At 44.9% G+C, this 16,406-nt stretch overlaps 1 protein-coding gene across 1 annotated transcript in view; it reads left to right on the plus strand.

The window, feature by feature from the left end:
- Positions 1–16,406, plus strand: part of COP1 (COP1 E3 ubiquitin ligase) — a 180,669-nt gene that overhangs the window by 35,224 nt on the left and 129,039 nt on the right. Inside the window, exons 7-10 of the mRNA XM_066597491.1 lie at positions 182–241; positions 2,391–2,467; positions 6,300–6,357; positions 7,520–7,634. Coding sequence (XP_066453588.1) covers positions 182–241; positions 2,391–2,467; positions 6,300–6,357; positions 7,520–7,634 — 310 coding nt within the window. The remainder of the gene's footprint in view (positions 1–181; positions 242–2,390; positions 2,468–6,299; positions 6,358–7,519; positions 7,635–16,406) is intronic.

Here is a 16,406-nt window from a genome sequence, read left to right on the forward strand (position 1 = left end):
TCATCTGTAACAGTCGGTACCAAATATTAGGATGTAATGGCTGAATCGCTGTGAGTGCGGCTCCGCGGCCGTCTGTCATATAACTCTGTTTTATGTGGCCTGTAAATTTGTAGATGACGAGAAGCGAAGCCGTAAAGTGTTTTGTTTCTTGTCTTTTTCTTCTCGGTTCTTGACCTCCCAGCAATTGGAGCAGATCCAGAAGGAGCTGAGTGTGGTGGAGGAAGACATAAAGCGTGTAGAGGTGAGAGGCTTGATTAAAGTTGTCTGCCACTGGATGCTCTTGGCAATCTCTGCACTAACATCTGTCTCCCAAGCTTAGGTGGCTTTACATGGGGATAGAGAGACCACAGCGTTGTCACGTCTCTTCCTCACGAGAAGCGCTGGCGGTCGTTCTTCTTGCAGCTAAAATGCAGATTTTATTAACTTTTTAAAAAAGTTTTCCAAACTTCTTCATGTAAAGCCGACACTGCGTATCTCAATCTCTAACATATAACCGTATAACTAAATGGTTTTTCCACCATAATCATTGACTTGCGTACAGAGTCTGGGACTGGGACCCCCATTGATTGTTAGAATGAAGGGGCTTCAGCAGCTGCGACTTTTTAAAAACTTTTTTAACGCAGCACCGTCTGAAATTGTAACACCAGTTTCCCTAAATTTGGATGTGTTCCAATTGCTGACTTTGCTGTAGGCTGTTTTGGCATCAGCTTTGGGTCAGCGAGACTTCTGTATACCATCAGGCTTATGGTGACAATAACTTTTTTTTTTAAGTTTCTGACTTTTTTTTGTAGTGTTCTCCTCTGTTATTTCAATTAGAAAAATGCAAATAATGACCATTTTATACTCTCTGCACAAAACTTTGTAAGTGGGCAGCACTTTTTCTGCAGTCTGTGCCTTTACCTATTTCTCATTCTCTGTAGGGGTATAGTGGCCGGACATGGCGGCGGGGTCTGTGTGATAATTTCTTGGATTCCTCGCAGGACTCTGCTTACCATCTCCGAAGCCTCTGCATGTAGTTCGGGAGTCTCGCTGTGTGATCCGCCTTCGTTCTGCATACAGAGGCTTTAGAGACAGTAAGTATGACTGTCGGAGTTTAAACAGTCTCCAAGAGGTCACACTGCCATGTCTATAGACAGAATGAGAAGTAGGTAAAACATGAAGAAAGGGACCAAATAAAAGTTATGTCTAATGATGGTCTTTTTTTATTTTTTAATTCCTTGGAGCACAAATCCTTAAGTTTAAAGGGGTTATGCCACAAAAAATATTAATAGTGTTGGGACATGTTAAAGCAACGTTTAAATGTAGAATTGCTTCAGTTCGGGGTTTTTGTTTCTCTCTGCTCAGTTTTTAGAGGATGTAAAACTGAAAGGCATTCCGCTTTCCTGCGGCCGAGCTGTTCCGTCTCTGGACAGAAGCGAACGGCGCTGGATAAACCCCATTGATTATAATAGGGTTCAATAGTTTTCTGTTCAGAACGCCCAGCTTTGGGACGATACAAAAGCGCTTTTTCTTCCAGTTTCTTGAGCCAGATCTGCACCAGAGGTTCCATTAGGACTGAGCAGAACAATGGAAAACCTATCACAGATATGAACAGACCCTTACATTGGTGTGGGTGGTAGCGCACATCGTGTGTGGTATTTCTTTTTTTTACTTCTCTGTGTACATTTACCTATTGCAAGAACTAAGCTGCACGCTTTTCAGGGCGGCAGGGTTACACTTGCATTAAAGGGGTACTACGGGCATTTACTATTGATGACCAACGTGGGCATAGGTCATCAATCGTAAATGCCCAGAATACCTATTTAATTGCAGTTAGAGATGAGCGAGCATACTCGCTAAGGACAATTACTTGATCGAGCATTGTCCTTAGCGAGTATCTCCCCGCTCGGAAGAAATGGTTCGGCTGCCAGCGCGGGTGAGAGGTGAGTTGCAGCAGTCAGCAGGGGGGAGAGAGGGAGAGAGAGATCTCCCCTCCGTTACCCCCCGCTCTCCCCCGCAGCTCCCCTCCACCACCGGCAGCCGAATCTTTGCTCCCGAGCGGGCAGGTACTCGCTAAGGGCAATGCTCGATCGAGCAATTGCCCTTAGCAAGTATGCTCGCTCATCTCTAATTGCAATATATTACTTGTAGTGTGGTACCGCTGCCTACCCAACCCGTGGACAACACAAAAGAGTTGGGTATCTAACTTGTAAAAAGAGAAAAAAATGAAACCCTTAGAATGAGGCTTTCTGCTAATGCCTGATTATTATTATTTTTTTTTAACTACATTGTTGGGATCGCGCTTTTAATTGAAAAGGAAATCTATACCTATTTTCCCCCCCTAATGGCAGCCATGTGTAATGTTGGTTTTGTAACTGTGAACTGAATTGTATCGGCCTTTTGTGCTGCAGGAGATGAGCGGTTTGTATTCTCCCCCCAGCGAAGACAGCACCGTGCCGCAGGTTGACGACCCTTCCCCGTCACACAGGTAATATTCCCTCCTCACCCAGTGATAGAAATGATTGGTTTCCTCATTATCCTTATGTGCTGGTTTTAATGTTACGAGAGTAAATTCCCCTTTGACCAATGACAAGTACTTCAGTAGTAGATCAGATTGTGCTGGGAGGGTGGGGATCCAACCGCTGCAGACCGAATGACATGGAAGGGAATTATACCAAAATCTGATAAAATGATTCACCCGGAAGCCAGTTTATAGCGTCTACAAGGCAAATGCCTAAATTACCTAAAAACGTACTGCCTTGGACTCCGTGCATGCCCCTATTATAACCTGCCGGGCATTGGAGACCCTCAGCTTCCCGCTGACCTCCTCGGTTGTCAGCACAGGCCTGTTTCATGATCCAAATCAGACGCTGGTTTTCCTATTTTCTGACCGTTGTGATAAATTGGATAAATCAATTTGCATGTTTTAGACTTCCTTTTGGTAAATTTAAAGGGGTTGTACCAGAATTTCAAGTTACCTCCTATTTATAGGACTGGGAATAACTTGCTGATCATGAGAATGGGGGCGACGTGCAGTAAGCCCATTGTGAGGACACAAGACCCCCGTTCTTGAACGTGTCAGCAATGAGACCCCCACCGATCAGCAAATTTGGGGATCGCTTGTAGTTCTGGTACAACCCCATTTAAGTGAAGATTGGGCACCTCTATATGCCCACTGTGTCCTGTAAGCCAAGGCGATCTGCTCATCTCCGCTCTGGAGTACCTGCTGTCGGATGGATCTGTGAACGACGGCGGGAAACTTGGAATTACAATAACTTTGTATATTAGTAAGTTACTATTAATAATTCCTCCAGCGTGTTTAAAATGATGCATTACATAAAAGTAAATGTCAGGTTCCAGCAGAGTCACTACTAGATAGAGGGACCCAGATTAGACAGCTGTTCCATTTCCGGCGTCCGACCGATTACAATTTGGTATAAAACAAGCATCAGTACTTGCCACTTTTTTTTTTCCTGCCGTCCTCTCGTTTTTTTGGGTTTTTTTTCTGCGGTGGCCAGCATGTCAGTGGTCATGTGCCCATACTACTGGCAAGCACGCTCAGTGATGGGAACTATGATGCCAAGAGTGTGGTACGTGACCACTGACTAGCCATAGCAATGACATACTGGTCTCATGTATATACAGACTGGAGGAGGACCGCTGGAGCTTCATCACTGGAGAAAATGAGGCGAGTAACTGTTTGCTTCGTTTTGTTCTTTTTGGGAGCTGATTTTCTTCTTTCTTTTTTTTTTTTTTTAAAGTTGATGACCCCTTTTAAAGGGATGTCCGGGTTGGAAAGACAGTGTTTTTTTTTTTTTTTTTTCTCTTCCAAACCCCACCCTTGTCCGTGGATTGTCTGGTATTGCAGCTCCGCTCCCATTCACTCCGATGGGGTTGCAATACCACACACAGCTCTCAAGGCAATGGAGGTGCTGTGTTTGGAAGAAAGCAACCATGGTTTTCTAACTCTGGACATCCCTTTTCAAGGGGTTATCAGCTCTTTTTTTTTTTTTTTTTCCACTGATGATCTATGCTCTCGCTAGTTGACGGACGGGGACTGCCGCTCAGGACCCCCGTCCGTCAGCTGATCGTCCAACCCTCTGTCAAGTGTAGCAGGCTGGATTTTGACCTAAGAGGACAGGGACGGACGTGCCGACTTCACTCCCATTGAAATCCATGGGAGAGCGGCGCTGCTGCGGCACTTCCTGCTGGTTGGGACGTCACATCCAGTCTGGCCATTGTGAAGGTGCATCCAGTGTGTTGTGTTCTGGGAGGTGCAGTTCAGCCTCACCTGAAATACACGGCGGCAGTCCTGGTCTCTGATGAAACAGTTTGATACGTCTATTAAATCAATGCGGGAACATTAGTTTTGCCGGTGGAACCGTTTGTCCCTCCTGTGTGTACAGAACAGCAAGACTCTGCCAGATATATTAAAATGTCAAAGCATTGAATCAATCAGTGGAGCCCCTGTGTTCTGTCTATATGTTACCGGCCCCAAACGCAGAAGTGCCTCTCAATGTGTGCGGGGCCCATGGAGAACTCCTCCAGATGTGATTTACACCCCTAACACGCAGCGTTATTAATGGCCCCCGCCGCCATGTCTGTACGGAAGGACGCATTGTGCAATTAGATTCTCCTCTGCCGTGGGAAAGCTATCTGTCCTAGCAGCCGGCTCTTGGACTTTTAGAGGAAGATGAGTCTTTCAACTTAATCGACTCCTTCAATCTGTCATCACTCTTCCCTGCTTCCCACCTTGGATCTTCTCTTTGCTCTTGTCCCAGCAATCCATCTCCCTCTCCTTCTATTTAATTTGGTCCGAGCGCCGGTCAGCACTTTCCTGTGAGTTATGAGACACTAAGCCTATCTTTGTAATGTAGTTCATTCATTCAATCTATTGTTCCCTGTTAGCAGCCATTTCAGAGAAGATGAAGGCGACGCTGCTGATTAGGATGAGTCCAGAAAACTTTCCTGTCCCCACGATCACTTCCATATATACATACTTACATATATGAGTGCATGTTACCCGCAGCATACTTTGGGTCTAGTGGGGCTCTGTAGAGGCTTTGTGTAAAAGGACTTTTTTTCTCTTTCCCCTCCTCCAAACTGCACGGATCCTTCCCGAATAGAAAATTGCTATTAAAGTCAGTTGGTTGTCTTGCAAGCTATTTGGGCTTTGCCTTGCAGGATTGTGCCGCTACTCAGGTGTCCCTGGAAACGTGGCGTTTTCAGAATGTCGCTCACTAAGGCCCCTCAGGGTGCGGCCACTTGAGATCGGGTCCGCTGTGGATTTTCCATGCAGTTTCCACATGGGAAATCCACAGCATTTGCAGCAAGGTGGATAAGATTTAAAGGCAGAGGCAGGGTAAGGCTGTATTCGTACGGGCAATTGCGATACATTAAAAAGGGCCTATTTTCCATATGATTTTCATCTATTTATGCTTTTTTTTTTTTTAACTGATGCAAATTATACAGGTTTTGCACGTCTTGGTTCACTTTTTAAATCCTCTTTTTACTCTTACTGTCCAGAATAGAAAAAAAGCCGTTATGAATATCCCCATTTTAAATCTATCTGTTCTATTTCCAAGCATTTTCGGCCCTTTTTTTTTTTTTTTTTTTTCTCCCAAGCCAAAAATCGCACATTGTCAGTATTGTCAGTGTTTGAATGCAGCCTAAATTGAATTGTGCAGATTTTAGGTCTGCAGAACATCAATTCATGCTGTGGATTTCAACCCTTCAGTCGTTGGGGACGGAATCTGTGGTGAATCCACGTTAAATCCGAATGCAACACGTGGATTTTGCAGGAGATTCATTGCGGCTTTTGCTGCTGGAATGCGTCAAAATCTGCCACTTCTAATCCATCCTGTCTGAACGTCCCGCGAGGCTGATTCTGCCCTGCAAATCCACAGCACGTTCCAGTACAATACATGGGGTTTGGGTTCGGGAACCTCGTCCGTACGTAGCAGAACAAAAGCAGCTTCTAATCTACCAAATACTCGATATGCTGCAGAAGACCTTCCCTCCTTGGATCTCACCTCCTCGATGTGGAAAGGTGAAATGTACAAGGAATCTGCAGGGAAATCCTCGGCGGATTTCTTCTGCTATATGGGGATCCGGCCTTAGAGACCTGTTAGGGGCAGACCTCTTTCTCCTGGGCTCGTCTTAATTCCCGACCACTTTGTGAGCAGCAGTAAACTATTGTTTTCATTCAGACAGCAACCGGGGATCTTTAAAATTAAAGAATTTAAATAATCGCAAAGTTGCGGAGGTTTTTATTATACAGTATTTAGGCTTTTACATCATACTTTTTCCTCTTCTTGCAGTAGCATAATCGACTCCACAGAATACAGCCAACCTCCTGGATTCAGTGGGAGTTCTCAAGTAAGTGCTTTTGCTTCCCTTTTATTGCTTTCCTTGCAATCCCTTTAAGAACACTGGGGGGTTTACCTCTGGGACCTCCACTAATTCTACGTCTAGCTTTGCACTGTGCCCTATTCGCTGTACTTGCCCGTCCAAGTGACTAGAGCCCACTGCAGTGTCCTGCGTGTCCGAGGCGCCTCCCTGCAGGTAAAAAGGAGCCCCTTTCATTCTCGGTATTGCTACGGGGCTATGCGATTGCCCTAATATGTGATGGGAGAACTCCTGTAATCCAGATTTAATAGGCAAGAATTTCCAGTAGTTCGGCATTTGTATTTTGCACAGGTAATCGGAACTAAACAGAGCGTTATTAAATTTGTTGGTCATCGTCTTCTATGATTGGTCTACTTTTTCTACGCCTTATTATCCAGCACCTTGTAGTTCCTGTTAAAGGGGTTGTACCACAAATAACTTTCATCGCCCTGTTGGATTGGTTGGGGTCTCACTGCTGAGACCCCATTGATCCTAAGAATGGGGGTCTTGTGTCCCCTGTCCTCATAACTGTGGCTTCGCTGCACCCTTTGCAGTGAGGAGGAGATTGAATGGCGTGATGGCCGTTCATGCATGGTAACCCCCCATTCACGTTCAATGGGCTTGCTTGAGATAGACAAGTACAGGCCAAGCTATTTCTGTCCGCTCCGTTGAAATGAATGTAGCGGCGGTTGCGTATGTGTGGTCATTTCTCCATTTAATGTGACGTGACTGTGGGTGGCAGAAGCATCCCCGCAGTGATGAGAAGAGTGGGACCCAAGTCCCCTGTCCTTGGAATTGGTGGAGGTCTCATTGGGGAGACCCCCACCGATCCTAAGGGATAGGTGATAAAAGTTAATTCTGGCACAACCCCTTCATTGTTGGAGTAGAGGAATGTTACAGTGTTCACGTTATCAGTAGCTGAAGACCTCATCCAAATGCTTCATATCTTCCCTTCTCATTCCTTCCAGTTGTAGAAGAGATTGCTAGTCTGATAAGGATTGTATTCATACGGCTGCAATAAACAGAAGTGTAGAGCCTGCGTAGCTTCATAGACTTTAATACTTTCCATTCTGTATGTAATCTGGGCATAACCTATTCCACTCGTCAAATGGATAATCTACTATTTCCTAATCTCTGCCTCTGTTACACGCAGACAAAGAAGCAGCCGTGGTATAACAGTACGCTGGCGTCCCGCCGGAAACGCCTCACAGCACATTTTGAAGACTTGGAACAGTGCTACTTCTCGACCAGAATGGCCCGTGTGTCAGGTAGGAGCTGATGTCTCGCTAGTGGGACTCTTCCTCTGGACTCTCATTGGAATCTTATCCAGCATTATATATTACTAATATGATAACATGAAATCCCTCATTCAGTGCACAGGGATGAGGGATGAAGGATCTGCGATAACGTCAGTCATGTGATCAGGGGCGAAGCTCAGAGCCCCGATGAATGACTGATCACATGAAATCCCTCATTCAGTGCACAGGGATGAAGGACCTGCGATAACGTCAGTCATGTGATCAGGGGCGAAGTTCAGAGCCCCGATGACTGATCACATGAAATCTCTCATTCAGTGCACAGGGATGAAGGACCTGTGTTGACGTTACCGTCATGTGATCAGGAGGTAGCTCAGAGGCCCGTTGACTGATCACATAACGGTGACACCACATGTAACTCACTCACGGACGGGTAGTCGTTACTATTTTGATTATTGTGTTTTCCACGTCGGAGGTGGTCAATGTGACCTCCTTTGTCGCTCGGCACATATTGAGTTTGTAGTTCCTGCCATACATGTAGCGTATGAAACCTAGAAGCAAAGGGGTAGAAGCATTGGGGTGAACATTGTGCCCTTTAGCGATTGATTTGGCTTTCTTATACAGGCCGACAGTCATTTAAACGACTCCAGGAGCGCTGACGTCACCGCTAAGGTCATCGGCGCTCGTGCAAAGTGTCTATACTGAAAGATATCGTTGGCTTCTCGCTCCGTGCTTTACCTCCTATGTGAAGTGCTGAATGAGAAGCCAGCGATCTAGTGATGGTGTTTTTTTTTTTTTTTTGTTTTTTGTTTTGCTCACTGACAGTCAGCAATCAGAAAACACGACTGAATAGCGAGCGTTTTTTTTCATATTCGCCTTTACACTGAACGATTATCCCTCAAATTCTTTAGTTTGAATGAATTTTGAGCGATAATAGTTCATGTAAATGGGCAATAAGCGGTATGTGGCTTAAGGACGGACTTCAGGCCCTAAGGGCCCATTTACATGGGACAAACAATGCCCAACAGCGCGTTCCAGTGATGCTTGCTGCTTTTTAGAAAAGTTAGTGACCCTAAGGGCTCAGTCACATAGGAGAATGTGAATTCGGTCCATAAAAAAAATGCACTGCTTTTACTATGTGTACATCGCCTTTTTACTGTCATACGTTTTTTTTGTTTTTAATGTCCGTGTTGTATCCATGTGTCATCTGTTTTTCACGTGCACAAAGAAGCAAAAAGGCTCAAGTGATGTCCGTTTTCTTACAACTCACATTAAAACAAGGGTGCGCAAATAAAAGCTGCAGTGAGCACAGATACTAAAGCATATTCGCTGCTTTATTTGTGCACCCATAGACTATAGAGGGTGACTTTGGTTCATGAATATGGACCAAAACGGGATCCACTGCAAAAAAAAAGAGAAAACGCGTTGAGGTACATTGTGAGCCTATGTGCTGTCCGTATACAGTCAGTAAGAAAAATATGGACTGAATACGGAGAGACAATACGCCGGTGTGACGCTCGCTCCCTCCGCTTCCCTCCGGTACTTTTTTTTTGTTTTTTCTTACCTGCTGTTAAAAGGCTGAATGATGTGAAGCACAGAAAAACTAATTCTGGGACTTCAATATATATATTTTTTCCTGCATAGTTGTTGGAATGTGTTTGACTTCCCCCTATGAACCGATCGTTCCTTAGGTGTTGACAGCAGTGAACAGAAGCTCCTCTTCCTTCCGTCTCCTTATGCATTCTTCCCTGCATCCTGCGAGGGTCACTATTTCTATAGTTTTTCATTAACTTTTTTTAAAAGGGTTTATTTATCGGCTGAACAGTGACATCTGCTGGAGGAAGGGAGACATTACCCAACTGACAAACGGGTATTGCAGCCAAACTATGGGACGAAAAATTAACTTTTGTGCTTTCTTGTTCTAGTCCATGTACATGTCTCTTGTAAAGCTCCTTGGATTGGTGTTGGCTTTCCCCTTCGCCTTTTGTAGTGTTGCAGCTGGAAGTTGTATCGCCCCATATTAGGATTAAGCGGACCCCACAGCTGTCTGCTCCAGCTTCTCTGGACACGGCGTGCTTTCAGTAACCTTGGGTAATGTGATCAGGATGTAGATGGGACGAGGGAGCAGATGCGTTGTACTCCAACAGGTGCCCCGGCGCAGACCTAATCCTGGATCCCCCCCTTGTTGTTTGCACACGGACTACTTTATCATCTCTATTCCCAGCCACTTATCTGGTTTCAATTTTTCCTGCTTGCACAGCTGAAAGGAATGGATTCCGATAAAGTGGCCACTGGCTGCAGCAGCCCAGATGTGCCGGCTGTTAAGCCGCCTTTGAACTGCAGGCAGATCTGCAATAATCTTCTCAATGATTTACGTATGTGACCGGAGATAAAGATCTCTTAGCGAGCAGGTGCTAGATGTCTATTGGAGTCCCATCAGCGACTTAGGCCTCATGTCCACGGGCAAAAGAAGAATTAAAATCCGCAGCGGATTTTAACTCTTCTCCCGCCCGCGGATCCGCACCCCATAGGGATGCATTGACCACCCGCGGGTAGATAAATACCCGCGGATGGTCAATAAAAGGGATTTTAAAAAAATGGAGCATGAAAAAATCTGGACCATGCTCCATTTTCGTGCGGGTCTCCCGCGGGGACGGCTCCCGCAGGCTTCTATGGAAGCCACCCGGATCCGCGGGAGACCAAAATCGGAATTTACTCACCCGCTCCGGATCTTCCCTTCGCCGCGGCTTCATCTTCTCTCTGTCGCGGCCGGATCTTTTTCTTCGGGCCGGCGCATGCGCGTGGCACGCAAGCGACGTGCTCTGCGCATCCGCCGGGCCGAAGAAAGAAGATCCGGCCGCGACAAAGAGAAGCCGCGGCGAAGGGAAGATCCGGAGCGGGCGAGAGGTGAGTTAATTCTTATTTTCAGCGCTCATGTCCGCGGGGCAGGAGGGACCCGCTACGGATTCTACATGGAGAATCCGTAGCGGGCCTGATTTTCCCCGTGGACATGAGGCCTAAGGAGGCGCTCGTGGGTAGCTGATTTGCTGCGGATCTGCAGACCCTTTCATTTGACTACAAATCTGATGCAGATCTGAACCAAAATCTGCAGCAAATCGTACCGATCCCTAAAAGGCCCATTTACACGTAGCAATTGTCGCTCAAAATGCGTGCAAACAAAAATGGATGTCCGTACCGTATGCAGTATATACAGCGGACTCGGGAGGCAAGCCAGCTCCATACACGGAAGGTACAACGGCTGCAGTGAGAGAACTGAGATTGCTGAGAACCCTTTATATGCTGCTGTCAGTTCTGATAGCGGCATTGAGATGCCCTGAACAGCCCCACCGCCATAAGATCCCAGGGCTGCTGTTTGGGTGTCATGGCAACTTTGGGCTTTTTGAAGGCCCCCAAGGCTCCAATACTTGTCTGCTTATTAAAACGAGCCTGGGGCATGCCTTAATAGGATACCTGTAATACAGTATAGTGCATTACCATTATACTGTATAAGCGATCAAATGGTCACAAGTTCAAGTCCCTCGTGAGGACTAAAGAAAAAAAGTAAAAAGTCATAAATTTAAAAGTCTTTGCTAGCTTTATATATATATAAAAATAAAATTTGGTTGTTGCATAAAAAAAAAAAGAGGCCATAAAGGTCCAATTTATTAAAATATCGCCTTATTAATCCCACATGGTAAACGTCGTCCGAAAATGAAATGCCCAGTATTGTGCTTTTTTTGGTCATCTGTCCATGAAAAAAAAATAAAGGCGACACAAAAAGGTCATGATAACCCTAAAAATAGTACTAATGAAAACTACCAGTGACTCTTTAAAAAAAAAAAAAAAAAGGGCCCACACACCGCTCTCCATGGTCATGAAAGGGTTAAGGTTACAGCAGACTTGTGGAACAATGTCTCCATCGCTTCTTTCCCAGTAGCTCCCCCCTTTGTTTTCGAGGGTCTTCTACTGTTGGTTCGCAGGCCCATATTGGATGGACCTTTGGCCTGAAGTAACTCGGCTGATCTCTGGGGTTCTGCAGCCATTCCTGCTCTTATCCACAGTTGTCCTCCTCGGGGGTAAACCTTCAGAGCTTTGTAACCATCTCAGTCTATATGTATGGCAGCCCGGATACATAATGCTTCCCAGCGGACGTCTCATTCCTTATCAGTCAGTGATCGTCTCAAAAATGATGATTTAGGAGAAAATTCATGCAAGCGGGAGGGATGATTTCAGCTGGTGAACTAGTCATTTTTTACTTGAGAGGTTTCAATAAAGTAGCTGATTTGCTACATATTTTAGTATTAAAAACAGCGGTTATCCATAATATTTTTTAACCCCTTAGTGATGGAGCTTTTTTGCCCTTTTCCATTTTCGTTTTTTCCTCCTCCCTTTTTAAAAAAAAATAAAATCGTAATTCCTTTATTTATCCATCGCCGCCGCTGCATGAGGACTTGTTTTTTTGCGGGATGAGTTGTATTTTTCAATGGTGCAATTTAACGTACCATATAATGTACTGAAAAACGTAAAAAAAATTCTAAGTAGAGAGAAATGGGATTTTTTTTTTTTAAATAATAAAACTTTGTTTTTGTTTTTTACACTTTATTTAAGTCCCCAGAGAGGACAACAACCAGCGATGCTTTGATCGCTCATGCAGTATGATGTAATGCTATAGCATTACATCATACTGCATTCTGACAGGCAGTCTATCAAGCCACCCCACGGGGACGGCTTGATGGGCAGTCTGAAATGGTATAACTTTAACTAATGCTGAGTTGATAGATCACGAGATTGATGTGACACAAAGTAAAAAAAAAAATAAAAAAAAAATAAAAAATCCTAGCCTCAAGATAGTCTGATAAGCATGAGGCAACACTGCAAGGAAGTGACTGTAATACATAAAGGAGACCTCCAAAGTGCGACAGACGATTGGTTGAAGTGGCAGCGATGGGGAAAAAATGTCTTTTTGCCAGAGTGGCTGTTTTAAATCATATGCACTGATCAGCTGTTAAGTTACCACCTTTGGGTCAAGAGGGGGGTCGTCTCACCTTAAGGACAGGGTACTGGTTTACCTTGACGCCACCAGAAGTGGTGGGTGTATCGAAGTGCTAGGCAGCTTGACAGCCAGCTGACTGCCCCAGTGCCTGATTGGCTGCACTCACCACTCCAGCGCTGATAGACTGCGCTCACCCCTCCGCCGCTGTGTCTTCTGCTGGGCTGCTGACAATTGTCCCTGCCGGCTGCGATAAGTAACCCCAGCGCTGTGGCATGTCCTCGCCTCCTCCTCCTGGGTGCTTGCACTCACCCCTCCTTTCTGCCTTAGTTGCTCAGGGTGCGGCAGGGAAAAGTAACCTACACATGACTACCAGGACACGAGATTTCCCAGCAGAACATTGGAGGAGCGTTGCACTGCCTCTGTGCATCCTTATGCCATCTCTTCCCCAATTGAGCTACGCCACCCGGTCATATGCATGATGTAGAAGAAAACGTGATTCATTAAAAAGCCCATATCCTATTGCTCCATGGTCCAATTGTGATGCTCGTATACCCACTATAGGTACTTTTGGCAGTGGGCAGGGCGCGGCATGGGCACGGTGTGTGGCTACTCCATGCCCCGTGTTATGACACCTTTCTATCTTCCCTAGCAATAACTCTTTTGTAGGATCAGACCAGACTGGGTAGCATTTACTCCCCACACGCGTCATTGAGCCTTGGGCGCCCATGACCCTGACACTGGCTCATTGGTTCTCCTTCCTTTGACCACTTTTAGTAGCTACTGACCCCTGCATATAGAGAACATTCTTCAACACCTGCCGCTTTGGAGTTGCACGGAGAAGGACCAGTAGAAAAGGCTAGATGACTGGGTCAAAGTCTCTCGGGATGTTTGCCCATTTTTCCTGCTTCCAACACGTCAACCACAAAAAATGATTTTTTTTTCTTGCTGTCGAACATTCTACCCCTTGACAAGCGCCGCCAATTCCTGCCGCCATTAACCCTTTCCAATCCACTGTCTGACCTCTGAAGACATTATGACTTAAGGCAGTACAGCTCCGATGTTGGAAGACATCCGTCAGGGTTCTCTTACTATATATTGCCAGCCTCTCAGCTGTCAGAGCCTATCCAATGTGTCACCTCATGCAGTACTGGCTTTAGCCAGCATATAGCGCCATTGTATAATGGCAGTAAAAAGTAAGCCCGCTAGGAACACCAGGATAGAAATTGGATTGGAAAGGGTTAAAAGGACAAACTGAAGACCAATTCAAAGAATCGCATTATGCTCAAGGAACTCCCACAGTGTTCTATTAAGGGCACGCATACACAGGCACATTTTTGGTCCGTATTCCGTGTGTATTTTTACACGTAATACGTACAACATAAACCCCATTGATTTGCATTGGGGTATTCAGGCTGTGTGTTTTTATGTGCGTGTATAAAACCCCCCAAAAAATACAGCATGCATGATTTTTGCTCCATAACTTGGACCAAAATTGCCCATTTTTTAGTCTAAGATCTCGCAAAAACAAAGTACAGTAGAAAAAAACATACACACCAATAAAATAAAATAAAATGTATATATGCAGGAAAAAATGCTAAGTATTCAGGGACTGAGATTGCGTACTACTGCGTGAATGAGGCCTACGGGTATTGGTTAAAAAAAGTGAAGGGTGCTCTTACTGTATTGAGGATTTTGTTATTGGAATATGCTGTTGTGCTCATCAGTGGGATGAGCTCTGATACTTGCACTGTCTCTGGTTCAGTCAGCAGGGGGCAGTATCTGAATGCTTGCCTCTCTGGTTTCCCAGGACAATTGGGCATTTTTAGACACTCTGGCCAAGTGGTTTTGGTAAACTCTGTGTGCGTGCCGACATTACACACATACTCTGTGAGAGCAGGAGAGTCAGAGACTTTAGAGATTATTACAGTGTCTGCAGATCTGTCAGTCTGCAGCCTCTTGAGTACATGTGAGCTGCCTGTTAAAGCCCCTCCCCTGTTGTGGAGACTTTATGTCCTTGTTACTACAGCAGCTCTATACCAGAGTGGATTGCAGAGAAGCTGGAAGAGAGGCCCCTAGTAGCAGCCACTTCAAACTTGATTTATAATGGTAAAGCAAATAGAAATTAATGTAAGTGCATTACTGAAATGATGAGACTAACACAAACTAGTAGATAAGCATAAACTAGCTGAAACGTTGGTTTCCCTTTAACTTTCCCCAATAGCCTAGGACGAGCTCAGGTTGTTCTGCAGAAAAAATGACATTACAGTTTTTGGATGAACAGAACTTATTCTAAAGCCAAGATTCTTGGCTTTAAAGTGGCAGCAGAAGCAAGTCTGCAGTCCTTACAGAACCGGAGGCACAGCTGTTTGAAGTGGGGTCGGGAATACTGAATTTACAGCTTTTCCTTTTTCAGTGGTTGCACAGAGGGCAGATCTGTGATTCTCCTGTATATAGTTCTGTCCCAGGGAAGGGGGTGACATGAAATTTTGTTCATCACTCCCCAAACTTTGCTCTCTGTTTTTCACATACAACTTTGATCTTTTGCTTAGAAAACGAGTGAAAAAAAATGAGGACGGGCTCATCTAATCCTTCCTCTACACCATTTAACCCTGCAGTGAATGTGAATAACTGAACCATTTCTTGCTTTAACAAGCCAACAATGTATCTGCCCGTATAAACAGGCTGCCCAAGCGAACTCTGACATGGTTCGCTCATGCAAACGGTAAATCATTTCGTGTAAATGGACCCTTAGCGGTTCTTAAGGCGAAAATTAGTTTCGTCCTTAGGGGTTAAAAATACACTTATAGTGGCTAAGTTCTGTGCAAAATATATTTATATGACACCTACATTCACAATCTATTAGTGACCTCTTCAAGAGGGTTTTCCCAAATCTGTTGTGATTCTTGGGGGTTAAAGGGAATGTTTGGGTTTTTAAAGGGGTTGTCAGAAAACTGACAATCTAGTCGAAAGACTCATTTTCAGATAAATCCATCACCGTTTCAGCATCATCTTCTGAAACTGTCATACAGCACTCAGTAATATTAGTTTTCTCGCTCCAGACGTATCGCAGGGTTTTATTTATCCTCTTTTACTACTTGTGACTTGGAGTGAATGTAATAAACAGACACATAGAAGCTTTCCATAGACTGCGGAATGTTCACATGAACTTACAAATAGTAGACAATGTACTGCCTGTCAATGCACAAACCCTCTGAGTGGTCGCCTGTCAGAAATCCCTCAGTGTGAAATGTGCCGATTCCCTCCCAGACCTGCTATATGTGCTATAGCTGCCAAGGGGCCCAGTGGAAAGTCGGATAAGGCTGGCGGGTGGGATTTCACATGCAGGATTCCACAGCGGAATCCGACCCTGTGCCTGACTGGTGACCCCGTGTACCTGTCGTCGTCTTTATCAATGCTGCATATAGTCTGGATGGCTCTACGTCTGACATGCTCAGTACAGATGTTTCTCGTGCCGTTGCTAGGCGATGACCCAGAATCCGCAATGTTAATCAGACGATCAGAAATGCTCAGTGAAAACAAATTACAAAAACTCTTCATTTCCAGAAACACACTGATAAAAAAAAAAAATAATATATATATATATATATATATACTTTTTTTTTTTAAATCAGTGCAAAGGTGTACATGGCTTTTTAACTCTTCACATTCCCTTTCATTTGAAAAGAAGGAACAAAATCCATTTAATTATAAAAAACACAATTGGGGGGATATGTTCCCTTTTACCCTTTCCAGTCCAATTTGTATCCTGGTTTTCCTAGGGGGCTTACTCT

The sequence above is a fragment of the Eleutherodactylus coqui genome, chromosome 3, assembly GCF_035609145.1.
Source record: "Eleutherodactylus coqui strain aEleCoq1 chromosome 3, aEleCoq1.hap1, whole genome shotgun sequence".
Taxonomy (NCBI): Eukaryota; Metazoa; Chordata; class Amphibia; order Anura; family Eleutherodactylidae; genus Eleutherodactylus; species Eleutherodactylus coqui.